At 39.1% G+C, this 27,951-nt stretch overlaps 1 protein-coding gene across 3 annotated transcripts; it reads left to right on the top strand.

Annotated features, from left to right (window-relative positions):
* The first annotated feature begins 243 nt into the window (after nucleotides 1–243).
* LOC136689411 (bridge-like lipid transfer protein family member 2) lies at nucleotides 244–27,951 on the top strand. Of its 3 annotated transcripts, none has more exons than XM_066662495.1 (40): nucleotides 244–283; nucleotides 989–1,117; nucleotides 1,857–1,983; nucleotides 3,429–3,478; nucleotides 3,568–3,709; nucleotides 3,811–3,929; nucleotides 4,107–4,167; nucleotides 4,463–4,655; nucleotides 4,826–4,949; nucleotides 5,766–5,890; nucleotides 5,992–6,059; nucleotides 6,177–6,313; nucleotides 7,057–7,175; nucleotides 7,543–7,736; nucleotides 8,215–8,473; nucleotides 8,603–8,808; nucleotides 11,846–12,896; nucleotides 14,015–14,206; nucleotides 14,282–14,484; nucleotides 14,648–14,766; nucleotides 14,856–15,079; nucleotides 15,314–15,504; nucleotides 16,832–16,931; nucleotides 17,018–17,217; nucleotides 17,443–17,740; nucleotides 17,832–17,989; nucleotides 18,783–18,989; nucleotides 19,371–19,470; nucleotides 19,873–20,055; nucleotides 20,155–20,276; nucleotides 21,227–21,382; nucleotides 21,519–21,640; nucleotides 22,020–22,200; nucleotides 22,539–22,625; nucleotides 23,933–24,043; nucleotides 24,580–24,715; nucleotides 25,047–25,168; nucleotides 25,337–25,438; nucleotides 25,526–25,660; nucleotides 26,394–27,951. In XM_066662495.1, exons 2-40 carry the CDS (start codon nucleotides 1,050–1,052, stop codon nucleotides 26,577–26,579), a joined length of 6,678 nt encoding a protein of 2,225 aa, XP_066518592.1. In that variant the 5' UTR covers nucleotides 244–283; nucleotides 989–1,049; the 3' UTR covers nucleotides 26,580–27,951. The 3 variants fall into 3 exon arrangements, with proteins under 3 accessions (XP_066518592.1, XP_066518591.1, XP_066518593.1); XM_066662494.1 differs by having other exon boundaries at nucleotides 276–347; nucleotides 986–1,117; XM_066662496.1 differs by lacking the exon at nucleotides 244–283 and adding an exon at nucleotides 413–612.

The following is a 27,951-nucleotide window of genomic DNA, read 5'->3' as shown; positions in this document are numbered from 1 at the left end:
GTGGTGCTTATGAGCTGGTCATAAATGGAGAGAGAAGCAGATAAGCATAGATTGGCATGTACTGAGTAAAAGTGATGGAAAAGGTATAGAGTTACATATATAGCATATTTAAGATATTAGATTTTTTTTCAGGGAAATATTAAATTTCGGATTATCAGAGAGAGGTTTAATCTGTGACGTGAGGAGGACGTTAAGGGACTGTTGTTTTGAAGTATATGTTGTGGCCCTTATAGGGTTAAAAATGTCACTGTTTCTGCCTTCCCTCCTCAAGTGTAGCGCTAATGTAAGTGCCACCGAGTCCGGGGAGTTTCCCTCTGCTCTCGGAGCATAATGAACACTTCTTATATGTAAGATTGTACTGTGGACTAAACAGAGTTATACTTGAACGTGGCGGGGATTTAAAAGGGTGATTTACTACCCTTATGACGGCGTTTTTATGCTAACTCCGGCTAGCCGAGCTGTTACTTAGCTATAGGAACCTGTCAGAAGGAGCTAACCTGTCAACCAAACCGCCAGCTCTGTGTTCACAAAAACTTTCCCTGAAGCCCGGTGGAGGTAAAATGAAGTTAAAAGACCCCTAAACGGTCTTAATAGATCGTTTATCCGGCTAATGTAAGTTGGTTAACCTTCAAGATGAAAGTAAATAGCTTAATTGCTAACTTGGTAAAGCAAGCAGCTGTGGACTCACTGCTTTACCAGAACCTGACGCGGATTCTTTGACCCATTTTCTCTTCCACCTTAAAACAACACAGTCAGAGTTACGTTGTAAGGCGGAACGGGGAGTTCAAGAAAGAACGAGCGCATTTTGGTGGTTTGCGGTGGTGACCTGAGCTTGTTGCTTTTTAGCAGGACACACCTATTAATTTGTGATAATGATACTCTAGACTATGTTGTAGTGTAGTGGTCAGTTCTGTTGAGCAGTCATGAATTGTACGTTGCTTGCTGAACACACAGCGTTATATTTTAGCATCTTTCTATTTGTCAGTAGATGATGCACCGAAGAACCATGTTCTCGAGCAGGATGTGAAAACACTCCTCTGAGCAGCACCATGTCTGCCCTGCTGATTGCCGCCCTGGTCCTTTTGGTTCTGGGACTCGTGTCGGTCTTCATTCTCAGGTGAGAGACCTGGCTAGCAGCCTGGAGCTGACTGATACATATTTAAATGCAGCTGTTATTGATGGATGACAGTGGATTCCTGCTGGTGACATCCCTTCAAAATATATTAATGCATGCTTCCACATGTTTTTTTGTTTGTTTGTTTTTTCAATAAACATACAGTCATACCAACATAATGACCACCACCTTGTTTGTACATTCAGTCTTAATCCTCTCAGCTCCACTGACCAGAGCACTGTCGCTGGACTATTTATTTATTTATTTATTTTGTCTGAAATATATATCATTATCTCCAAAGTGCGCAGTGAGACCAATCACAAATCAGTACAGGCCCTTATTTGTAAATCCACAGTAAACAAAACACTAACTAAATGTAATCAAGTGAATTTTTTTTTTTGTTCACTAACAAATTTAAGTAGAAATAAAAAATATGATTTAAACAGGTTCAAAGAAGTGCTAGTGTATTTATGTACATGTTACTTGAGTAAGTCAAGCTAGTTATTATCCACTTCTGATGGTATCTTTGGAAGGGCTTGAACCACAGAACAGAAAAGTGACTGAATGTCAAGTGGCTACTCCCTATATAGTTTATATAGAATGAGCCTCATGTGAACAACTCTCTATTTACACTCGGTTATAGAAACCACACCTCAAACTCACAAAGCCCCTTCAGTCAGATACAAACAGCATGTTGTCAAGTAAATGTAAACTACACTAACACTCTTGTTTCTGTCATCAGATGGATTGGCTGTAGGTTGGCTGTGCGCTTCTTTCACAATGTCCTGAATGCTGAGCTGAAGATCAAATCTGTGGGCCTCTTTTCACTTCGAGGAGTTAGCATACAGTTCTTGCCTCAACATACACTGGTAAGAACGCTTTCTGCCATTTTGAGAAAAAAAAGTAGACACAAATCAGAGCTTAAATATTTGACGAGTACACATTATCATAATTACACTAGATTTCAGAGTAAGTAGATTAAATGGGTCTCCGCCCTGCCACTTTATTTGCTGTTAAGTTGCAGGAATCAGTAAGGAACCTCACTCCAAAATTCACAAGTGAAACTCTAGTTGCTGGGAAGTGATGAATAGCCTGACAAAGCAGTTATGAAGAATACTTATTTCAGCATTCTTGTAAAAGGGTCAATCTGTGAAAAATATATATATTTATTTTTTTTAATTGTTAATTTAACAAGGCAGGTCATTAAGAACACTTTTTTTTTACAATGGCAAGTTGGCAAGCACTTGGAGTGGCAGGACAAGAAGTAAAATAAACACAGAATGATACATAACTGCACAGTGTTGATTGATGCCTAATGCATATATAACATGGTAAAGGACTCCTTGGTTCACAGTAACAGAGCCGTAACCTCAGAGAAATCCAGTCTCATTCGCACACACAAGTTTATTAACAAGTTTCTCTAAATATTTGGAGATGGAATGGTAAGATGGATGTAGACCTCTAACGGTTTGGATCAGCCTGATCCGCACGTTTAAAAAGACCACAAATACTTCCCAGTCAGCGAGTAATTCAGTAATACGGATGAATAAATTACAAAGTTAATGGAGATGCAAATATATAAACTGCCATGTAAAATCATATGAAATAAAAGAAAGAAAAATTCTTGATAGGGACATGTTTGTTTGTGACAACATGATAGAGATCTCTAAACAAATGTCAATGCATTATTTACACTAGGCTGAATGGTACTGACTCTGTACCGTGTATCTGGACCAAGTCATAAGACTTCTCTTAAAAAGATTTCTCAATTACAGATAAAGAATAAATATTTATGGTTGGCTTTTTTGTCAGGGTTTAAACCTAGTCCTGGATGATATTTTGCTAATATTGGAAAATCTCCATGCAGAATGATTAAGCTTAATGCCAATTTGAAAACAAACTCGGAGACATATTTTGTGTGTTGTTGTATCACCACATGAGTCACACATCATAGTATCCACAAACTGCAGTGAGGTGTGTTTAGTCAACTTATCACTTTGTGGTGTATGGGAATAGTTTGCTTTAGGACTGAAATACTGCAAACAGAAGGAATGGAAACAGAAACCTTTGTTTCATAAACAACTTTATTAAAAATATATAAAATGTATATATAGATATTAAACATAGTAGTGTTTTGAAGATGTCAAGTTTTGCTGGAAAGCTTTGATTTTACGATTTTAGTAATTTTTTATTTTTTTTCTTTGCTAACTGGTCAATTTCGTATTTAAAAATATCAGATTATTGCAAATAGCCTCATGTTATTAACTTTGGTTAGGATCTTTATACTCTGATGTTTGTCATTTTTGTCTTTTAGGAAATAGATCAAATATGGATTTCAAGTAAATTAGTTAACCAGGACTTGCCGTAAGTATTTACTATAGACAGCATGCTTGAATTGGTCCCCTGTAAGCTCCCATTGGCCTGTAGTAGACACCTCGGTGTTTGTGTGGTAGGAGGTATTTGGCTCTATGTGTGGGTGAGACTCGCGTACGGATTGATCTGCAGGAGCCCCTTAAACAGCGTGTGTCCAGGGACCAAGGGGAGAGTTCACGCAAACCACTGCTCAGCCCCTCCACACTGCACTTTCTCTCCCAGGTAGTTTCCTGAAGATTTTCCACCTTTTTATGCTCTTTTTTAAAATGTAGGCTGATCAGTTCTTGGTGTTGATATTTGGCTATAATCTTTACATGTTGCAGTTATTGTCACTCCACATCCGCTCCATAAATGTGATGGTGCTGAATCTGCTGCTGCCTGAGTCCCTTTGGCACATGACCAGCACAGGTATCACGTTGCTGCTCGATCACCAATGCAAGAGGTGACTGTTGAAAAAACATACTTTATTATTTCATCTGCATTGTTTACACCCATACCTTTATACTGTTTACTGAGTTATTAATAGTAGTTATTGAAAAACATATTTTGAAATCTAAGGTATTATAATTTCTTTTTTGTAGTTTTGTACCTAGCGAATGACTCTATTTATGACTCTCAGGTTAGCCTGGGACTTTTCAGTGGGACAACTCAGTAGTAAAGTTCTCAAAAGCAGCAGACTGGTATGTATGTTTGTTTTTTTTTTGTTTGTTTTTTTTTTTAATTATTATTAATATAGGAAAGCGCATGCAAACTGTTTATATTAAAGGTTGGTTTCACAGATTAAGCATAGAGCATAGGATCTCAGGAGACTGTTTTAATTGTAAAGCAATCTGGAAAGTACGCTCTCTATTATAGGACATTTCCTCAAAGATCTTTGTTGCTATGTTACTGAAAACTGGACACTTGACTACATATGCCCTCAGCATTTGTTTGGCCCCTTTCGAAGCTCTGTATTGTTGGCTCTCTCTTTATCAGCAGGACATGTGTCTGGCAGAGGTGTCTCTGGGTTTGACAGTGAGTGGGGATGTCAATTTGCCTGACCTGAGGCCAGGTCAGTTGGCTCTGAGTGTTAGGACCCTGCTGGCAGAGATGCATGAGGGGCTGTTTCACTCTCAGCTGCTGCTTCAAAAAGCAGCATCTCCACCAGAGCCCAACACAGCTGTCACAGGTGAGAGTCCACAGCTGGGATTTTTGCCTGATAATGTTCAGTCTGGCTCATGTTGCTCATACTTGATTAGAATGGAGTCTCAACATTCGACTGACTCTTGCTTACCTTGTGTTTATTTATTTATTTATTTATTTATTTATTTATTTATTTATTTATTTATTTATCCCTAGATCATGCAGAAAATCAGGATGTTCAGATGGAAGCAGTGGCGAAGCTTCAACATATGGTTCCACAGAAAGTCAGTGTGGAGTTTGAGAATACTAATGTCACCCTGTCCATGCACAGCCAGAAGCGGTAAGTACAGACCCAGATAAAATGTGACAGATGAATTATTCACAGTTTAACCCTTATTAGTAATAATAATAATAATATTACTGTTTTGATATTGGAATTAAACCCTTTAAATACAACTAAGTTAATATTCACAAATGGAGGGAATTGAACAACTTGATACTTGAGTTTTATTATATGAGTGTTTTAGTGATAATTTTAAAATGTATTGATATTGTGTAAACTATAATTTGTTCTTTCTATTTGACACTTTTTAATGGCCTACAAGTTGCAGTTTCTTCAAGAGTAAAAACTGGCTTTGCATTTGATAAATTTATTTATTTATCGTTACTTATATAGCACCTTTCTAGATACCCAAGGACGCTTTACAATCAACACAGCTCAGAACGCCATTCCATTCAACACTCAATACACACACTGGCAAGATGCAGCAGCAGCCAAATGAGCACAGTGTACTCTCAACCAGGAATGGCTGTCCACCTGGAGGACTGCATCAGGCACTAGGGTTTTACCCAGGATAGAGCGCCAATCCATATCTGGGCACACGCACATACAGACATTCATTCACATACACACTCATTCACTCACACTAGGACAGTTATTAGAGAAGCCAATTCACCTAGCCTCCATGTTTTTGGAGACGCTGGAGGAAACCCACACAGACACTGGGAGAACATGGAAACTCCACCCTGATAGGACTTGAACCCAAGGTCCCAGCACTGAGAGGCGAATGTGCTAACCACCAAGCCACCGTGCTAATTTAAGATTTTAACAATAGAATGATTGCTCTCTTGCTGACCCACTCTTTTGATTTTAAAGCCATCTGAACTGGACTCTGAAGTCTCTGAAGGTGGGTTACGGACGTGATGAGGAGCTGCCTCCTCTGAAAGCCCTCAGTACTGAGCTCCGCTTTCCACACAGCAGCCTGGAGCTACTGCTGGAGGGTGAGCACTGATCAGACACACAAGTACACCTGGCTATGTAACATTTTGATTTATGTTATGCTCTTTTGAGACTGTTTCTCTTTTTTAATTTATTTTTCTAGATGGGCTGCTTCTCTCACAGAGCAGGCAGAGGATTATATGTCTCAATACACTTAAAACTTTACTGCAGGTTAGCTGATCGTCTTATTTATCTGGCACATTTTTTCCATGTCTACAACTAGAATAGAATATTGGATCACCCATCATATAGGGGATTTAGCTCATTAAGTTAATTTCTGTGTTGAAGGTGACAACGGAAGACATCTGTGGTTCGGTTACCATCAACACCTGTATCGTCCACTATCGGCAGCAGGAGTTCTCCCACTGGTTGGACCTTTTCTCCTGGGAACAGCTCACGCACAGGAAGGCTGCACACAGAAAAAAGTATTTAAACATGAAGCCTGTGCAGCTGTTTTTACAAAAAAAGTTATAGTATGAAATTAAGAAGATGAATAACACTGTAGTTTATAGATTGAAAGCTTTGTCTGCAGTCTAGCACTATTCTTAATCCCTGACCTGGAAACCACCTTAAACGGTGTAAATTTATATTAAAATATAACTTATAAATGCTTTAGAAAAAACAGGTCAAATCATTACATTTACCCAGAACAATTTGTTTGTGTTATAAACTAGCTGACAAACTAGAATAAAATAAACAGTAACACTTGAGAAGGACACCTTCTCCTGCTCTGGGGAACATTCTCTCCTTATTCAAGGGTTTCGTAGGCACCTGAAAATCCATGTTGCAGAATTTCTCATGTGACACCAATTTTGACTACTGTTATAATGTTTAATTAACATTACTAAATAAGAAATGAAAATAAAATGTCAGAGTATAAAAAATGTAATGAAACAATTCTTTCTCAGCCCAAATTTTGAAAATCCTTAATAATTATTATATTTTTCAATTCACAGACGCTACATCTGCCACTTTTGGTGTATTTTTAAAGAATGTAAAGTCTAGGTATTTTTGTTAGATTGATGTTAGATTGACAGATTTAAAACAATCTAATAAACCAGGAATAAATTAAAGGTATGTAGCGTCCAGAGTAGCCAAGCATTAGGTTTATCATAATTCATAAGTTATGCAGTACTTTGTCTTGATATTAGTGCCATCTTGTCCTCAGACAGTTTCCGCTCCTGGATGCCCCAGTCAGGATCAGCTCTTCTGTGTCCAACATTAACGTGTCTGTTCAGCTTGGTGACACTCCTCCATTTGCTCTTGGTTTTCTCTCTTCTACTGCAGGTACACACATGCAGACTCAAACCTTATATTGTACTATGTTGTTGAGCACAGTTGCTTGGAATGCTTGAAATTTTGAAAGAGCTTTCTGCATCATATGCATTGACGCTTTGTAACCCTATCCCTTGGCGCCAACAAAAGAAACTAAGTACAAACAGATAAGACCCTTTGTTAGCAAAGACTTGCCCTTGCTTTGTGTAATATATTAACCAAAAACACCTTTGTCAGGGTAGATTGTACTTGTTTAGTATTTTCTTTTGTCTTTATTATTCTAAAACATTATATCCATTCAGAAAGAAAACTAAACACAGGGTTAAAGTGGTTTTATTATGCTGTCTCAACTAAAAATGAATGATACTGTTTTCAACAGAACTCCAACATTTAGTAGAATCTAGTACAGAAGAAGAGCCTGAGCAAAGTCTGAATATGAGCCAGCAAGTGTCTCTATCCCTGGACCATTTTTGGTGGAGAGTGGGCCAAGGCTCTCACATCCAGCAAGCACCTCATCCGCCAGGCAAACATGTGTGGGGGGAGGCCCTCATCCTGGACTCTTTCACATTAAAGGTAAAACACAGAAAAATCCACACTTGGTACAATATGACTGAATTAACATTTGATATTATATAAACAAGTGAATTCTTTTAAAATGTATTGTTTATTATTTCATCTTACCGGTGGATAAGACCTATATAACTCATATATAAATGAGCAGGTCTTTAAAAATATTATAAAAGCAGACAGCACTTGTTCTTAAAAGAACACTCTAATATTTTTACTTTAAGATTAGAGCCTCTATATCATTGTGATGCTATACTTGCCTATTATATGGAGAATAGCAGTTCTGTCATTGCAACTCTGGGCTCAGCAATGCAGAAACTGCACTGTTAATTTTGGAGAAGTGTATTTTAATGCAGTGCTGTAAAAATTAATTACACTAGGGGGATCCCCAGGAGCAAGAACACATTAAATGATGCAATTGAGTGTGCTATTATGGCTGTTCCTTTAACACAGAACTATAACATACTGATGCCTCTATTTGCAGGGCAGCTACAGTAAGCCCCGGAAAATTGCTGCAAGTGTACATGTAGAGTCTAATCTGCAGGGTCTGCAGGTGGAGGTATCTGAGACCTGCACTTTGTGCCTCTCTCGCTTGCTTTCTCTCTTCAAACTGGATCAAATTCAGAACTCCCTCAGTCCTGGGCCTTCCACTGCACAGGAATCACCAGGTCAACAACTTCCTACCTTAAAGCTTGAACTCAGCCTGCAGGATACTAATGTGTTCACACTGTCCCATGTCGCAGGTGGGTATCGACAAAAGCCATGATGCAGTTTCTTTCAGTTATTTTCTTTGTTCTCACTGATTGTATTTCAATACTAAAAGAAAACACAAAAATTATAATTCTTTCTCCTTGTTCTTGAATGTGATGTAGGGGCTGTGGCATTACGTATCGACACAGTGGGAGCTAATGGCTCAGCTGATAGCTCACAAGTCTCTATGCAGGGTGTGGCTTTGGTTGTACTGAAATCTCTTACTGAGAGCATGGAGCCATGCTGCCCAGCAGATCAGGCTTCCAGTCCCATCCTCAGCCTCAGCAGCCTCCTCGTGTCCTACCACAAAAATAGCCGCAGCCTGGAGGTACCTTGTGTGCATACAGACATTAACACCCTAATTTTTCTGTCTTGAACAAGAGATGATTATTATTATTATTATTATATGCAGATATCTTTGTCTTGATATCAGGATGGGTTAATTGTTTGATTAGCTTCTTCAACACAGGCATTGGTCCTCCAAATAAACTTTCTCTCTTAAGCTAAATGTACTTCATGTTTGGCATCTGCAAGTTTTAGATGCAGAACACCTCAGGGCTCTTGTTTGTAACTCAGTCTCTCACTAACTCAAACACCTGTTTAGCAGGCTGGATATTCTCCATAAGGGGGCACCTTGTAATAACACTGTACTCTACACTTGTAGTAACACATAAATGCATTGTAATCCTTCATAAGAGCAGCACTTCATATTAATGGCACTGTGTCCATTTTTGTAAGTTATACAATGGAGTCACAAAGATAATTTAACTTAAGTTAGCTATTTAATAAAGTTGTGTGCCGCAATTGTTCTTAGATTCTATTCTTGTCAAATAGTTTCAGAAACAGTATAGGTATATCCAAGTGTAACACATTAAGAAAATATACTTGACTGAGTGAATGTATTTGGGAGTAAGGACTAGGTATGCACCGATATGGGAATTCTGGGCCTATGCTAATATCTGACATTATACAGGTGCTGGTCATAAAATTAGAATATCTTAAAAAGATTGTTTATTTCAGTAATTCCATTCAAAAAGTGAAACTTGTATATTATGCTCATTCATTACACACAGACTGATATATTTCAAGTGTTTATTTCTTATAATTTGATAATTATAACTGACAACTAATGAAAACCCCAAATTCAGTACAGTGCTCTGATAGTGGCCTTCAGCTTTTCTGCAAGGTTGGGTCTGGCGTATTTCATCTTCCTCTTCACTCCATAGATACTCCATAGATTTTCTATGGGGTTAAGGTCAGGCGAGTTTGCTGGCCAATTAAGAACAGGGAATCCGTGGTCCTTAAACCAGGTACTGGTAGCTTTGGCACTGTGTGCAGGTGCCAAGTCCTGTTGGAAAATGAAATCCGCATCTCCATAACGTTGGTCAGCAGCAGGAAGCGTGAAGTGCTCTAAAACGTCATGGTAGATGGTTGTGTTGACCTTGGACCTCAGAAAACACAGTTGACCAACACCAGCAGATGACATGGCACCCCAAACTGTCACTGACTGTGGAAACTTTACACTGGACCTCAAGCAACGTGGATTCAGTGCCTCTCCTCTCTTCCTCCAGATTCTGGGACATTGATTTCCAAAAGAAATGTAAAATTTACTTTAATCAGAGAACATAACTTTGGACCACTCAGCAGCAGTCCAGTCCCTTTTGTCTTTAGCTTAAATGAGATGCTTCTGACGCTGTATCTTGTTGAAGAGTGGCTTGACACAAGGAATGCGACACTGAAACCCATGTCTTGCATACGTCTGTGTGGTGGTGGTTCTTGAAGCACTGACTCCAGCTGCAGTTCAGTCTTTGTGAATCTCCCCCACTTTTTTGAATGGGTTTTATTTCACAATCCTCTCCAGGGTGTGGTTATCCCTATTGCCTGTAAACATTTTTATCTTTTCCTTCCCTTCATCTCTCTATTAATGAGCTTGGACACAGAGCTCTGTGAACAGCCAGCCTCTTTAGCAATGACATTTTGTGTCTTGTGTAAGGTGTCAATGGTTGTCTTTTGGACAACTGTCAAGTCAGCAGTCTTCCCCATGATTGTGTAGCCTACAGAACTAGACTGAGAGACCATTTAAAGGCCTTTGCAGGTGTTTTGAGTTAATTAGCTGATTAGAGTGTGCTACCAGGTGTCTTCAATATTGAACTTTTCATTCATTCATTATCTGTAACCGCTTATCCAGTTCAGGGTCATGGTGGGTCCAGAGCCTACATCGAATCATTGGGCGCAAGGCAGGAATACACCCTGGACGGGGCGCCAGTCCTTCACAGGGCAACACAGACACACACACACATGCACTCACACACTCACACCTACGGACACTTTTGAGTCGCCAATCCACCTGCAACATGTGTTTTTGGACTGTGGGAGGAAACCGGAGCACCCGGAGGAAACCCATGTGGACACAGGGAGAACACACCACACTTCTCACAGACAGAGCTTTTTTCCCGGAGTGGGAATTGAACCCACAACCTCCAGGTCCCTGGAGCTGTGTGACTGCGACACTACCTGCTGCGCCACCGTGCCGCTTGAACTTTTCACAATATTCTAATTTTCTGAGATACTGAATTTGGAGTTTTCATTAGTTGTCAGTTATAATCATCATATTAAAAGAAATAAACACTTGAAATACATCAGTCTGTGTGTAATGAACGAGTATAATATACAAGTTTCACTTTTTGAATGGAATTACTGAAATAAATAAACATTTTTTATTCAAATTTTATGACCAGCACCTGTATGTATCTGCCGATGCTAATATACTAATTTATAAAGAACAGATACCGAAGATAAGTCACCTCAGATTAAGAGAATAGACATATGTAACGTTTATTTGCCTTTCAGCCAAATGTATGCATATATTAAAATGAAAGGTGTCACCAGAGAAAATTGTTAGCCACGTGTAGTTAATTAGCTGATCCTTACATGTACTAGATATACAATAGATCTTCTCAAACTATAACAATAATTATAAATATAAAAACACAAAGCATAGGATTAAACACAAGGTACAACCAGTGGACCTTTAGCATCACAGAAAAGAGAGTTCTAATGAACTGCCTTTGTGCTGTTCCACACTCAGTTGTGGAAGAATGTGACCCAAATAATATTTTTTTTCTACACATTCATCTGTCTTTTTTTTTAAAGAACAGGACTGTCACACATGCTTTCAGCATAAATGTGTTGGCAAATTTCTGCTTAAAATATCTACAAAATCTAAGCGTTAGCGCAGTGGCGATAATCTTAAAAATATATATATATTATCTGCCGATATAATTTCGATGTCACTGGTAAGACCTCTTTTTGATTTATACCGGCTTTATATTTTTTCTCACATACTGTGTCCTTAATTGCCACAGGTGAGGAGCAAAGAAGCCTTAACATTGCAGTGGACGCCATCTGATCACATGTTCCTCTATCAACATGCGTGTGAGAGCCAGAACTGTTGGACCACATTGTCTGTAGTGCTGGATGGGAAACACAAGGAGGAAGTATCCCACTTTCAAGCTTCTCCTTCTGTAGGAAGCCTCAACATGTGTGTTGATCTGGCCTGCACCAAACTCACTGCATATGTAGCAGAGCAAAACTTTATCATCATCCATGCTGATACTCTTTCTATCTCAAAACAGTGTGGAGCCACTCACATAAAATCACCTCGTGTTGTGTTCAACTTTGATGGCAATGACATATTCACCTTCTCAGATCCAGAAGTGCACATGTTGAATGAGCCACCAGAAGAACTACAGCAACACCGGGCACGCTTTCCATTCCTTACCACAAAGCACAATCGTGCCTGGCTGTTCTCTTTCCCAAGCCTAGCTGTGGAATTCCCTTACCAGTACAACTTTTCCAGCACTTTTGACAAGGCCATCAACGTACAGAAATGGCTTAAGAGCCTTCATGGGAGCATGGTGCAGCCAGGAGAAAATGGACAACTTCCTCCAGACTTGCTATTCCGTGTAGGCCAGTTCTCTTTCATCTTCCTGGATGATGTTTTCGAGATAAAGCTTCGAGACAACTATGAACTGATGAAGGACGAGAGTAAAGAGAGTGCCAAGCGTCTCCAGCTGCTTGATCGTAAGGTGGCTGAGCTGCGCAAACAGCATGGTGAACTGCTGCCTGCTCGCAAGATCGAGGAATTGTATGCCTCTCTGGAGCGCAAGCACATTGAGATCTACATACAACGTTCCGGTCGCCTCTATGCCAATACACCCATGCGCAAATCACTACTCACTTGGACCCTGACACAGCTTGAGTTAGTAGTGTTAGCAGATAAGTCCCTCCATGGGCCAGATAGAGTCCGGCAACTGTTACGTGAGATTGATGGCATCAGCCCCTTCCCCAGAGATGGCCTACCCCTGGTTGTTCAGTGGTGTCGCGCAATTCGGTTCAAGTTGTCGGCTTTCCTAGGTGAGATACCTAGCATTACACCAGAAATATATGCACATTATATACATATTATTTTCTTGAAATGTGTTGCTTAGGCCTGCGGGACAAAATAGTAACAAATAGGAATGGGCGGTATACACATTTTATACTGTCATACTCTCTAAAAATATTAACACATATGGTATTACCGTTGGGCTGCATGAGCCTCATTTTCTGAGTGTGGTTCAAGTGAAGGGTTTTCGGCGCTGTTCAGCTCAGCACAGCCCGACAGTGCACACAGACACAAAAGTTGACCCATTTTAATGTCAACAACAATTTTATTTTATTTTTTTATGCCAAGCTGTTCCTAATTTTAGAATATTATTATACTGTACTCCAGTCACAATTTGCATCTTTTACTCTGGGGAGGGAGATGTCTAGCCATGGACTTGGAACAGCTCCTTCCAGTATGACAAGTAGTCCAGACACTTGAAATATTACCGAGTTAAAATACAGTTTGGGGGGGAACATATTTTAAGAAAAGAAAATATAGTGGTGAAAAAATGTTAGATAATGCATCCACAATGAACCTGTTATTCCCTTTAGGGTTGGATATAATATTCTGATCCCAGTCTAATATCTTGAATACTGACGTTAAGTCTCTGGGGTCTAAGGGCATTTCTTCATGGTTGCATATCTTAAATTTACAAACAAATGCACTTGGTCCTCAGCTGATTTCAGCTCCTTGTGTAATAAGGCCTGCCTCACTGTATTTCACAGTGAAAAGTGGTCATCGACACACAAACTGAAAGTTTTAAATATGATTTTTAGAAGTACTTTATATCTCTTTGTCATTTTCACACACAATGCAAATATTTAAAAGGATTAAATAAATGGGCAGACTTTACAGATTCAGAAAATATTTGAGCTGTATTTCTGTATTGTATTATTGCAAAGATATTAATAAAAATACTGACAATGGAGTGTTCATGTTGAAAATGTAACACCATACGCTTGCAGGTGTTAGTGTGGGGTATATGTCTTTGAAAAAACGAAAATGGATTAGTTTTTATTTCACATCCCCCCCCCCCCCCCCCAAATTGTGTATTCTAACCACTTATTTAAATTTTTGTTCTATAACTGATATTTCTGTGCTCCAGTGAGGATCCGAGATTACCCCCGTTACCTGTTTGAAATAAGAGACTGGGAGCTGTCTGGGAGGCTCATTGGGACAGAGCAGGATGGACAATTGCGTGGACGACGGAAGGAAGTAGTTCAGCTCGGCCAGCCATGGGGTGAAGTGATCGTCCAGCGAAACATGCCTCCCCTTAAATTCTACTATGATCTCAACTGTGAGTTTGAATACACTTTTCTTATTCAAACTGAGTTTTTCTGGAAACTTACAACCTCTTTTTTTTTGTATGCAGCAAACATATCCTTGTACACTATTGTGTGGGGGCCATGCTGGGACCCTGCTTGGACTCTAATAGGACAGGCAGTTGATTTACTGACTAATCCCACGGCTGACCCCTCCCCTCTGTTGACATGGTGGGATAAAAGCAGGCTGCTCCTCCATGGGCACTGGCACATGGACATTGAACAGGCCAACCTACACCAACTGGCCACAGAGGTACTTTTTTGTCTGTTTATGCTTCCTTTATGTGGCTTTTTGGAATTAAAAAAATATATATACAATGTCAGTGTGTTGAGTATTTTGATGGTTCTGGTTAATTTCTTTCTAGGAATCAACTATAGATTCATTTTTAATTCTTAACATTTATGAACATTTTCAGGATCCATACAACACTACCGAAAATATGCACTGGGAGTGGATTAAACTCAACTTTGACTGGAACCCTGGACAGTTTGTTTTTAAGGGTGACATGGATGTTAATGTTAGGACAGCCTCCAAGTATGTGAGCTTTTTTGGAATGAAATATAAAGCATTTTACCTGATGAGCAGCGTTAGTATAAATGTGTCCTTTTTATTTATTTTTGAAGGTATGATGATATCTGTTTCCTTCACCTTCCCAATCTGTGTATGACACTGGACCTTCAGTGGCTTTGCCATGGCAATCCACATGACCACCATGGGGTCTTGCTTTGCTGTGCTGAGAATGTGGCCGATGTGACTTCAGGGCAGCCACATGATTCTTACAGGGCCTTTCGCTCAGAGAACCTCAACCTCTCCATCACCATGGAGCTTAATCAGAGCTCTGGTACAGGTTAGAGCAAGGCTTGAGTTTTTTTTTAAATTATTATTATATTTTTTATCTAACAAGACTAGATTTGGGATTAGTTTTTTTTTTTTTTGAGTGTGACTTTTGTAATGCCTTTGTGGTTATTTGAGTGAGCTGATTCCATAGAAGAAACCTGTAACAGACCAGTTTTAATTAAGTTAGCATGATAGCATGAGTTAGCTTTTTGTCTGTTTTTTTTTATTTTTTTTTTCCCCTCAGGACCTTGCCAGCCCCGAATCCTCCTGTACAGTAGCACCCTGCGTTGGATGCAGAACTTCTGGGCCACTTGGACCAGTGTGTCTCGGCCCATCTGTAGAGGAAAACTCTTCCACAGCATCAGGCCATCCCGCAAAAAGCTTGGCCAGCACTACAAGCAGATGTCCTACACAGCAGCATTCCCCCAGCTGCAGGTCACATACAGACTACTTGTTCTCATCAACACAAACAGGATTAAAAAATGTTTATTTTCCTTATAATATTGGACTATATAGAGAGTATGCTTTGTTATCTTTTTTTTTTTTTTTTTTTTTCCCCCCCTGCCCCCTCCAATCTCGCCCCCTCCAGTCTCACCCCCTCAGTCAGACTGAGTGGCAAATTCAGCTGTGTTTACTGCACTCTTAAAAAAGTAAAATCTGTTAGGTTTCTTCAGTCAAAACAATGGTTCTATATAGAACCATGAGCACCCACAATTCATGATTCGATTAAAGTGGGTCCTTCTACGATTGTAGAAAAAACAGTTCTCTCTGGTTTGTTTACGTTCAAAAGCACCACATCTTTTAAGGTAGAACGGGATGTTTGAGGAAAAAAAGACTGTTTATACGTGGCTGAAGTTAAACTTGAGTGTAGATTTTTATTCAGTTTGAATTACCACAGAAACTTGTTTGTAACTCAGATTTTTTTTTTATCACTTTCGATAATCAGCAGTGTCCTGAATTTGAAGACATTTCCATCTTAAGTGATCCAAAACATAAATAAATCAATAATAATGCCTCCTGTGGAGCAGAAATAGAGCAATATCCTCATCTCAGTTCATGCTTTGCAACGTTTTGAGGTATTTAAAAACCTTCAGATGCCCTTTCTTTGAGGTGCACTGAGAGTGAAACACATTAGACCAGTTTTAAGCATGCAATTTTTTTTTTTTTTGGTGAATTCCACCTTTAAAGGCTGATAGAATTCTGTCGTTGTCACTCAGTGGATGTAAGTGCAGCGATTCAGGCATACCCTGGATTCTGGTCATTTCTTTCATCCCAGAAGGAAATAGTTTTGTTGCCGCATATACAGGGTATGTCAAGTTAGAAGGGCATGAACCAGTAAAAATTCAACAAATGACTGGGTTGTCACGAGTGACACTCTTACAATTACTAAACAGTTTATATAACAGGATTTTAACAGCCATTTATGTGTTCCATAAATATGGCAACAAATATTGGAAGCAACAGATATGGTGTTTTGTATGAAATAAATACACTACATGCACATATTTACAGTGAGAATGTGTATGTCGTTTTATGTCATAGTATTCGATATGATGGTCAATTTTAAACCTGAACCTTATTAATCATAATGCCATGTACTTACATTTTAAGGGTTCAAGACTCATTTACAATGGTCTGTGTCTAAATTAATATTAAAAACATTGTACAAAAAGCACAGAGATTAAAAAGTTGGAACAAAGTTGTAATGTACCCTATTAGGCCCTATATGTTTTAATGTATTGGCTATTTGTGCTGTTCACAGGTTCATTATTGGGCATCTTTTGCTCAGCAGAGAGGAATTCAGCTAGAGTGCACTAAAGGCCACATTTTCACTAGAGGGGCCCAAAGACTTATTCCTCAGGGTGAGAAAGAACATGCGTCTTACACACACTCACTAATCTCTCTATGGATAAAGGGCTGTGAATGATTTTGTGTGTGTGTGTGGCAGCGGGCACAGTGATGAGGAGGTTGATATCGGAGTGGAATGTGACCCAGATGGTCAGTGAACTGTCTCTGGTTACCGTTCACTTGATGTCCTCCACCTCAGATGAGACGGCTGATCACCAGATCAACGCCCAGGTGAAAAAGACTCACCTGCTCAGTCTGTCTTCACTCAGCTACCAGAGACAAAGCAATCGAATTGAAGAGGTAAGACCTAATGTGCGCAGGCTGACTCCAAAAACTGCCACATTCGTGGAATAAAGGCTTAAGGGGCATTTTTAGTATACATTTCTTACATTGCAAAGCAGTGTTGTTTATGAAAAGTCTCTATTTTCCAAACAACCTTAAATATGAGAAAGTAACAATATAATTGAAACTGTCATGATAGATATGGTAACTTGGAAATTATACTCCTGTTTCCATTCTAATTAGGAGGCCAGTTCCAAAGATGAGACCAATGCTTCCTACACACACAAGCTGTGTTTAGTGGACCTGCGTGCTTCCTGGACAACCACTAACAGGAACATAGCCTTCGGCCTCTATGATGGTTACAAAAAGGCTGCTGTGCTGAAGAGGAATCTCTCTACAGAAGCTCTGAAAGGTCTGAGGATCGACACACAGCTGCAGGCCAAAAAGCTTAAGCGCTCCTCATCCACTTACTCTTCCAGTGCTTCTCAATCCATTCCCATTATTCCTACCACTCAGCGCCTAGAGAAGAGCCAGAATGAAGGTGAAGGGCTTCTCTTTAATTTCATTAATCTACTAGAGAAACACTCAGAATATTGACAGAGCCCCACCCCACCCCCCCTGCTGTCCTCCAGGTACATCTATGCTACAAAAGCTGATCGAGGAGACAGACAAGTTTGTGGTGTTTTCTGAAGAGGATGCAGGAGTGAGTGATCAACTGTGTGGGATCGCCGCATGCCAGACCGATGACGTTTATAACCGCAACTGGTGCATAGAGCTGGTCAACTGTCAGGTACTTTTGTTATTTGGGTTTATGTTAATGCATAACTGTTGAACAACTTGCAAACACACATCAAACGTTCAAATATATGATTGTTTGTTTTGTATTAATACTTAATAAAAATGAGGAACCAATTTATGTACAAACGGTTGTGGACAACTGCTCACCCAACTGAAATTGCATTAACAGTTTTCTGGGATTTAATGGCATACAGTAGCAAGAACATTAGCAATATCAGATTACAGTTTAGGATAATTCGGTCTGGATCACAAAAGCTAATGCAGTTCATCCCAAATGCATTGCTTGAGCCCTATTGGCATTTTTTCTCCTTTATAGCGCAAGTCTGGAGAGCTTCATAAATCACTAGCCAACCTTTGACTTATTTTTGATTAAATAAAACGAGTGCTCAGTTAAATGTATGTCAGTTATAATTTTAAATAAACATCTGAACATATCAGTAATTTAATTCTAAATTTCAAAATGGCTAAGAAAGCAGTAAAATCAAGATTGGATTAAATAATAAAGGGTAGTTTTTAATAGTGTTGAATAAAACACTATGCTAATTACAGCATGCTAATTAAACATATATTGTTGTATTTATTATGTATAAAATATAAAAGAAGTGTGATCACTATTCTTTGCATGATAGTGTATTTCATTATCTCATTGGTCTTGATTATCTCAAGGTGCAAATGGCTGGTTTAGAGTAGCATCTCAAGGCTGAATATAGAAAATCTAAGAGAAAATCTCACACATTGTTTTGAATCCTGGTGTTCTATTGCCCTCTGAACCTGTCTGTATATAGATGATGCTGCGGGGGACAGAGACGGCAGGTTGTGTGCTGGTGTCTGCTGCTAAGGCCCAGCTGCTGCAGTGTGAGCACCATCCAGCCTGGTATAACGACACCCTCAAACAGAAAACTACATGGACCTGCTCACTAGACTGCATGCAGTACTTCGCAACTATGGAACCCAACCCATCTGAGCAAGAAGATGGGCAGCTCTGGTTAGAGGTGGGTTCATCTTGCTAACTTACACTTAATGTATTGCATAATTATTACACAAAGTGAAACCTCAAGTGGTTCCTTGGACCACTTTTGGTGGGTACTATTCACTGTGTATGGGGAACCTGCCACAAGACCTACAGTTTTGGAGCTTCTCTGACCAAAACATTAAGAGATTTGTTTAGAGCCTTATGCTCATCAATTTATTGCCACTTCCAACACATCAACTCAATTAATTTAACATTTATTATCAACTATTCATTTGCTGCTTAATATAGTCCATTATATAGTGATGCTGTAACAAGATAATCAGTGATATTCACTTCACTTATCCGCAGATTATAGCTGTAATTATAGCTGTAAGTGTGTATCCTGTTTGTGAATATGCAGGTGAAAAACATTGAGGAGCACAGGGAGCGTAACCTTGACTCAGTGCAGGAGCTGATGGAGAGCGGGCAGGCAGTGGGTGGCATGGTCAGCACCACAACAGGTTGGTACAATTTTATGGACCTGAAGTGGCTGCAAATATGGGTTTTGCTCAAAAGTCTTAAACAGGCAAGATCCTTTTCTTTAATTCTAACAGGTTCTTTATTGTAGGCATAATGGACATTTTGTTGTTTAACAGCATTATATGTACCATCAACTATTGGTTACGCTTTAAAAACACTGTGTTAATGTCTGAGTTTGTGACTAAGAGGCTACATTTGTTAATATTATATTAGCCGTTTCTTCCTTTGATAGTCAATGCAGTCAATGATAACAAGTGTCATAAAAGCACCAATGCAAGCAGCGGTGCTACCTGCAGTTATTACCAGTGGTGATATTTTTATGTTATATTATATATATATATATATTTTTCTGTGACATGAATGATTTAATCTGTGTTCTTTAGACTGGAACCAGCCTTCTCAGGTTCAGGAGACCCAGCAGGTCCAGCGCATTATCTCACGTTGCAGCTGCCGCATGTACTACATCGGCTACAGCCACGACATCGACCCAGAGCTTGCTACGCAGATCAAGCCTCCAGAAATAAGTGACCGTCATGAGAAAGAGGATCTGCTGAAGAAGCAGGCTGGTATGATCAGCTAATCATTATGCTGTTACATGTGCCTGCAATATTGTTTTCCACAATTTGGTGACTTTTTCATACTTTTGTTTCTGACCTGCATACCAGGTGCGGTGGACACCTTCACACTCATCCACAATGAGCTGGAGATCTCCACTAACCCAGTACAGTATGCCATGATCCTGGACATAGTCAACAACCTCCTGCTCCATGTGGAACCCAGACGCAAGGTTAGAATTTTTTTTTATGAAAGTGGGCTGGCTAGGGCTGTGCTGTATTATATCGATCACCATAATATTGATATAATTTTTAAAACAATATAAAAAACAACAACATAATAATTATGATATTCTAATATGTTTGCATAATAATGTCATGCAGTTAAATGAAACAACAATTTGTTTTCAAAATAAGCTTTACACTTTGTTTGTTTCTTCTGAAAGTCTGATAATGTTACATTTGTGCTCAAATAAACTTAATTGAATAAAATTTATATTAGGGCTGGGCAAGTAATCGAAAATTAATCGAAATTGACATTCAGAACTTTTGAATTTATGTCTATATCGATTACATACAATTGTATTAACTTTTTATTTTCTTTTTTTAACTTTGTGTTCACGTACTGTTCCTTTTTAAAACCACACTACGAAGCTGTAGTCATGGGATTCTGCCCCTATCTGCCACACGGAAGTAACCTAAATGCAGAGGCTGACCTAGGGACTCTTGCAGCTCGTACCAAAGAACGTTTTTAAACAAGCGTCTGTTCTTTTAAACATTGAGCATGCCCCTCTGTTACAGAGACTTGAGCTGCTGGTAGGGACTGATTGAATCGAGTGACAATTATTTAATTTTCTGATAAAGAATTGTGAGAGAACTTCAGAATGTGTGTCAGAGACATCTCTCCACTCTGTTCGGTACAAGAATTCTTAGCCGGATTCTTGATTCTGATTTCAGGACCTTATTTTGATCTCAGAAATTAGAATATGCTCTTTACATGACCACTTAAATAAACAGATAACTGCAGAAATCTTATTAAGATTAGATTTAGTGCCATGTAGAGGCACTCAATCGTATTTATTTTGTATCATGAAGATATATTTACCTCAAGATATCTTAAGATATCAATGTTTGAGGTAGTACCCAAACCAAGTGCATTTCTAATTGTTGCTGTTCGTTACAGGAGCACAGTGAGAAGAAGCAGCGTGTACGCTTCCAGTTGGAGATTTCCAGTAACCCAGAAGAACAGCGCAGCAGCATCCTTCACTTGCAGGAAGCCGTGCGCCAGCATGTTGCTCAGATCCGCCGCTTAGAGAAGCAGATTTACTCCAACATAAGGGTATCCTAACAGCATACTTTTCAGGCTGACTTTAATTAAATGAAGTTTTAATGGATTTCTGTGTATTCTCAATGCAAGATTTGGCCCATTTTGGTTATGGAGCTTACTTCTTGCTATTTTGCTTGGGCTCCTGCAGTCCCAACCGGAAGAGCTGAGAGGAGACGAGTTATCTGACATCAACCTGCGTCTGCAGAACCAGCTCAACCAGGAGAAGACTGACTTACAGATGAAGAGTGAGGAGCTCAACATCCTCATCAGGTGAGTTCTACACTCAATCATTATATCAAAGATATTCAGTCGAAAATATAAGATAAAACACTTTTGGTGTTCGGCTAGATAAATGAAAAGACTGAATAATCATACCGTATGAATGACGATTTAATGATGCTGTGACCTTTTTCTATTTACCGGCTGAGTGGAAATTTTACTCCTTAGCATCAGGGCTAGTTGCAGCTGCTCCAATGTAATAACCACTGAAATTTGTTATTTATTGACAGCGAGTCACACCAGAACACGTTGAAGTTTTCCAGCTATTATTTAGTTTCAAGTCACTTGTTGCAAATCACTAACATCAGTGCTGTAGGTTATAAATGATCATAGAGTTTGTATGTTATAAATAATGTTGTCCAATTTCCAGATGTTTTAAGGACTTCCAGCTGCAGCGGGCCAATAAGATGGAGCTGCGGAAGCCTCCAGAAGATGTGAGTGTGGTGCGTCGCACAGAAATCTACTTTGCTCAGGCTCGCTGGTGCCTCACAGAGGAAGACGGCCAGCTGGGCATTGCTGAGCTGGAGTTGCAGAGGTTTGTGTATAGCAAGGTGAGCACTGTATGAGAGAGACGGTAGTGCAATATAGTAAATGAACATGTTATGTTTTAGGAAATCTGCATCTTTTGGACAGATTGTGTTCTTTTTTTTCTTGTCATTTTTGTATTCTTTGGGGGCAGTGTGGATGGGGTGAGGAGAAAATATTAAAGTAAGCCTAAGGGAATGTTAACTGAAATGGTGTGATATTGAAAATTTTGTTTAATAATATATGTAAATCAATTAATAATATATAATATCAATATATGTACAAATAGGACTAGTTTTTTAAAAGAGGTTAATTATTACAAATAGTGTTTTTTTGTGTTTTTTTTTTGTTTTTTTCCCTGCAGCTGAACAAGTCTGATGACACAGCTGAACATCTCTTGGAACTCGGCTGGTTTACAATGAATAACTTACTCCCCAATGCTGCTTACAAGGTACTGCCATAATGGAAATCAGTGTATTATTTACTTAAAGCTGACCCCATTCATACAGCATTCATCTGAATTTTTATGTTACGTGAGCTCCAGGCATCATAGAATGGCTCCAGCTTCTGGTGTTTAGTGGCTTAAAGGCGACATTCATGATTGTGATCAAAAAACACTTTTTTTACAAAATTCAGAAGGTGCTAGCTCTCCAGTCTGTTTGTGTGCTGGAAACTGTCTAGTGTGTTTACAAAGCTCCAGTGTCTGTAAACTAGTAAAAAAAAAAACAAACGGTCTGATATGCTAGGCTTTCTCTCTCTGCTCATGGGAGAGGAAAGGCATCTGTCGTTTTATTTAGACAACAGAGAGAACTCCAAACGTTCAAAAGCGCGAACCGAGATGACGATATTGTTCTATTCCTGCTCCTTAGGTGCGTAATATTGACTTAATTTTGCTGTTTCAGATCACTTAATGTGGAAATTTGTCCAAATTCGGAAGACAGCTAACTGCATTACCAAAAGTGCTATAAAACTAAACAACTCAAGTTACAAATGTGTTTCTGTGTTAATTCAAACAATGAATAAAAAGGTACAGAAAAGTTAAACTCCAGCCACATTTAAATAACAGTCATTTTTCTTCTCAAACATGCCATTTCACCTTTTAAAAGACGCAAAGATCCTGAACGTAAACGACCCAAAGAGATTTGTGTTTCCCCACAATCCTAGACGTCCCCTTTAAGGCTGTGTACGTCTAGCTATTACGTTTAGAACTATAGCAGCATAAAGTCTGTTAATTCAGTGTTGCTTTATCCATATGGCAATAAACCTGCTGATCTTTGTTAATTTTATCTTTAACTATGCAATATTAGTTACTATTTTGGTGCAGTTTGTCTCACAAATTTCTTGCTTGGTTTCTCTTGCACAGCATGTGAGGGTACGTATGGTTTGGGTAAATAATACAGTTCATTCACCAGTTGATGTTTTTATCAGCCTCATTTGAGTCATGCTACATGATGTGTGTATATATATTTTTACATTATTTTCAGGAAATACAGCATTTTTTTTTTTAATCATTGTGCTTGATCATAGTCCTCCATTTTCTGTCTGTGGTTTTGTGTTTTTCCTGTGCACTCATCTGCAGTTGGGATTACTCCTAACAGCTATATATCCTCTGTGATTTTGTATATCACAAACCAGTCCACTGTTTTCATGTTGTGAATAAGAGTCAATATCAAAGAGCACACCATCCTCATGCATGGCCTAGAATAGCGCTCTAAACCTGAGGTACATTATTCATGCAGTTGTGTTTTTGTGCTCTAGGTAGTGCTGCGTCCCCAGAGCCCTTGTCAGTCTGGCCGCCAACTTGCCCTTCGCATTTTCAGCAAAGTGCGGCCACCTGTGGGTGGGATTTCTGTCAAAGAGCATTTTGAGGTAATTTGAATGGAATTGGGCTAAGACTAGATATTATGTTGTTTCCTAATCATTATTGTGGTTATGGGATTTTTTTAATACATATATTACAAGGTCTTGGTCTAGAGGTACATGAACCTCTAACCACTCTCAACCTTGAGTGCTGCAGTCATCATGATCAGTGATGGATATTCCTCAATAAGTATTTGGGTTATGTTTTAACAAATCTTTGTCCAAAATATACCTTGTATCTCCGTTTTTATCGATGGAGTTTACACTGACTTCCATTAAAAGTTAATAAGTATATACATTTTGGAGTAAATATAATATATAAGTATATAATTTTGGAGATATGTTTTTCTTTGGACAGCGACAAAGTCAATTCATTCATATGCTGTAAAAAATGTCCAGCATATACATAATTTTGTATGTCAGTCTTTAAAGACTGGCCCCAGTGAGTATGCAGTGTACTGAAATAAATTGTACTCATGTTGCCAGTGAAACCCAAACAAAACATAATGGTTTGCAGAGCTCTAACATTTTATGTTAACAACCAGGTCAATGTGGTGCCGCTTACCATCCAGCTCATGTACCAGTTCTTCAAGAGAATGATGGGCTTTTTCTTTCCTGGGAGAAATGTGGAAGAGGAGGAAGTTGGGGATGAGGAGGACAAGTTCCGATTGGTCACTACAGGTTTGTTTTTGCATATTATTGAACTCCTATAAACACAGCCTATGCAATTCCTACAACCTCTAAACTACCCTGTTCACTGTTCAATATTAGCTAGAGATGTTGGGTTTTTTCCTACCCCCATCTCTCCACTGTGATGCAGGGATATTGGATTTCTAATTGCTGTGTGTTATGTCACACCGGTGGCAAGGACTATGCTATTATAAGCTCTGCTCTCGTCTGACATTGACAGGATCTGGTCAGGATTCAGGGTCACCGTGATAGTGTCTCTCTCAATCTCCTCTCTCTCTCACTCTCTCTCTCACTCTCTCTCTCTCTATCTCTCTCGGATAAGGTGTTGTAAAGCCAAGGCAGCTATCTGAAGACTCCCTTGCAGGGCTAGGCCCTAGCAAAGGGGTCGCACAGGGGATAAATCGCACTTCAGGAGTCAGGAGGTCATTCCGTAAACCACCTGAGGTACGTGTTTTGTCACTTCAGTACTGATGATGATTTAAACTCACCACCACTCATACAACTCTGCCTAAGAATGCAGTTTGCTTTATTCAATTGTTCTTTGAAAACAATGGAAAAATGAGCTTTGAAGGGTGAGCCCAGCAGAAATGTTATTTTCTTTCTTCTGTTCAGCATCCTGTCGATGACATTGACAAGATGAAAGAGAGAGCTGCGATGAACAACTCTTTCATCTACATCAAAATCCCTCAGGTTCCCCTCTGTGTCAGCTACAAGGTGAGCACTTCAATGAACTCCCAGCAGACCTTAGTTTATTTATCCACTGAAATCTCTGTGCCATTATTGTGTCTGTTTTTTGTGCAGGGGGAAAAGAGCAGTGTAGACTGGAAGGATCTGAACCTGGTCCTGCCCTGTTTGGAGTATCATAACAACACTTGGACCTGGCTTGACTTTGCCATGGCTGTGAAGAGAGACAGTCGAAAAGCCCTGGTCGCTCAGGTACTGAACATCTGTCCATCAACTGAGTGGGAACACTGTAGGATCAGCTCCTATCGAAGTGTGCATCAGTAGTATATGTACATGATAAAATGGCCAGATTTTTTTATTCTAATTTTAACTAAATTAGGGGAGTGTTAGGGGCCCAATCCATTTTTTAGTTCATCATTTGAACAGCAATGGTGCTTCACATTGTGTGATGTATGGACCAATAAAATAGCTGCAAATTTGCTTACTTTACATTGAGTTAAGAAGGTTTTTTCCTTCTGTAAACATGCTGTTTTGGAGAAATGTGTTTTTCATTGGACAGCGACAATATACAGTTTGGAGCATCATAGGCTGAATTTTTAGAATTTATTTCAACTTTCAAAACTGGATCAGTTTAGATATTATTATTGGGTGTTGTTAATAGGAAAGGTGATGTAACACGGCATTAAACACACTCCATTCCATCTCTTTAGGAATATGTTGCATGCATCAAAATTGGAATGAGTATATATTTACAAATTATAAAGAGATTTCATAAAGTAAAGCATCAGATATATATTTGTACTCAGGTTTAATGCATGTCAAACACAATTTCAAGATAACCACCGTTTTCTGTTTTAATGAGCTTTCCAGGTACAGTCCTTCAGTTGAAATAAGGTCTGTAAACACACAGCTAGACAAGAGAACTCAACAGCACTGATTTAACAAATTCTTGTATGCCCTTACCATTCTCAACACCGACAAACAGATGATAAAAGAGAAGCTGAGACTGAAGCCGGCTGCAGTTGCTGAGTCTCGGGGGAAAGTTGCTGAAGGGAAGGTGGACAGCAGTGTGCAGCAGCAGGAGGAGGACGAGAAAGCCCGGCTCCTGATTGGCCTCAGCACCACTGACAAGAGCTCCAGCAAGAAGAGCATCTTTAGCCGACGCAAGTGACCCTCCTGAACAGAGAGATGAGAAAAGAGACCCTCGTCAAAGTCCTGCTGCCTGGATCTGCTTCATATAGGCTCCAAAAAAGTGCTGATGGTGGAACACAGCAGAGGTCAAGATAAAGCATCATCAAGTCTGAGTGATTGCCCTTCTCTTCACCAGAGGTGCCTTCAGAAGTCCACGCTGGCTGTGGACAGACAGGACCAAACCTGAGGTGTTCCAATTAAGGAAGGTTGGATGAACACACTACAGTCTTTAAAGGGGGCACTATCCTTAAGAAACAGCCTTTACATTGTCATGCACTCTTTACAGCCATACGTGTCAATGTAGTTCAGTGCACTACATACAGTCCTCATCTATCATGATCAACATTTCAACAAGTTCTCAAGAGTTTAAGTGGGATTCTATTAATTTCATGATTTGATTATCAGTCCTCTCAGTATCTGTACAAGGAAATAATGGTTATTTTTAATGACTGGTGGTGTATCTCCTGCAGGCTCAGGAGATAAGAAAATCTAAAGGGGAAACTCTCTTGCAAGGGATGTGTTATACACCTTGGCGGAGATGTCTGAAAAACCACAAGGGATCAAAAATGGGTTTCACTCCAGGGGTATACTTTGTGTGTAGTATCACAAATTCACTGAAGCCCATTTCTATTTACCTACCCAATGCCTTTACCACTAAATAAGGTGTACCCTGACTATATAAAGCCCTTAAGAAATATGCTTCTTTAAAGCTTAAAGATATAAATATGATTCATTCCAAACAAGTCACAGGTATGTAATATTATATTGTTGACCTCAGATTTTACTGTACTAACAACACAATTGTGCAATACCTAGAAGCAAAGCGGAAAAAAAAAATCTGCCTGCTCTGATGGTTGTGTTGACATTGGTTTTTGTGGAGAGCGTTACAGTTTTGTAATATTCGGCGCACTCTCAATAATGCTAATTTTAACACTGGCACTTTTGAAAGTGGGTTTTTTTTTTTTTTTTTTTGGAAGTGTTTTTGTATTCTTTAAATTCAGTGTTGATGTTAGATACTGCTGACTTTTGTTTTTCAGCTTCAGAGAAGAAACAAATGTCACAGAGGAGATTTATTTCAGTTTAAAAAAAATATATTGTAATTTTTCCTGTCATTTCAGAGCCTCAAATCTGTGGGGATTTATAATAACTATCACCAAGCTTTGTAAATGTGATTTTCAGCATTAAATCAAAGCACTGATTAATCTGTACTGTAGTGCTCAATTCTATATACAGATTCCATATTATTGAACAACAAGGTAATCAGGATAGAGAGTATGAAAATTTCCAGATATTGATGCAGCCACATTTTTCACAGAATTTTTGAAATTGTTCAACTTTATCATTAATAAAAT

Source organism: Hoplias malabaricus, chromosome 1 (assembly GCF_029633855.1).
Source record: "Hoplias malabaricus isolate fHopMal1 chromosome 1, fHopMal1.hap1, whole genome shotgun sequence".
Taxonomy (NCBI): domain Eukaryota; kingdom Metazoa; phylum Chordata; class Actinopteri; order Characiformes; family Erythrinidae; genus Hoplias; species Hoplias malabaricus.
The sequence above is the reverse complement of the archived record's forward strand: the minus strand, read 5'-3'. Positions and strand labels throughout refer to the sequence as shown.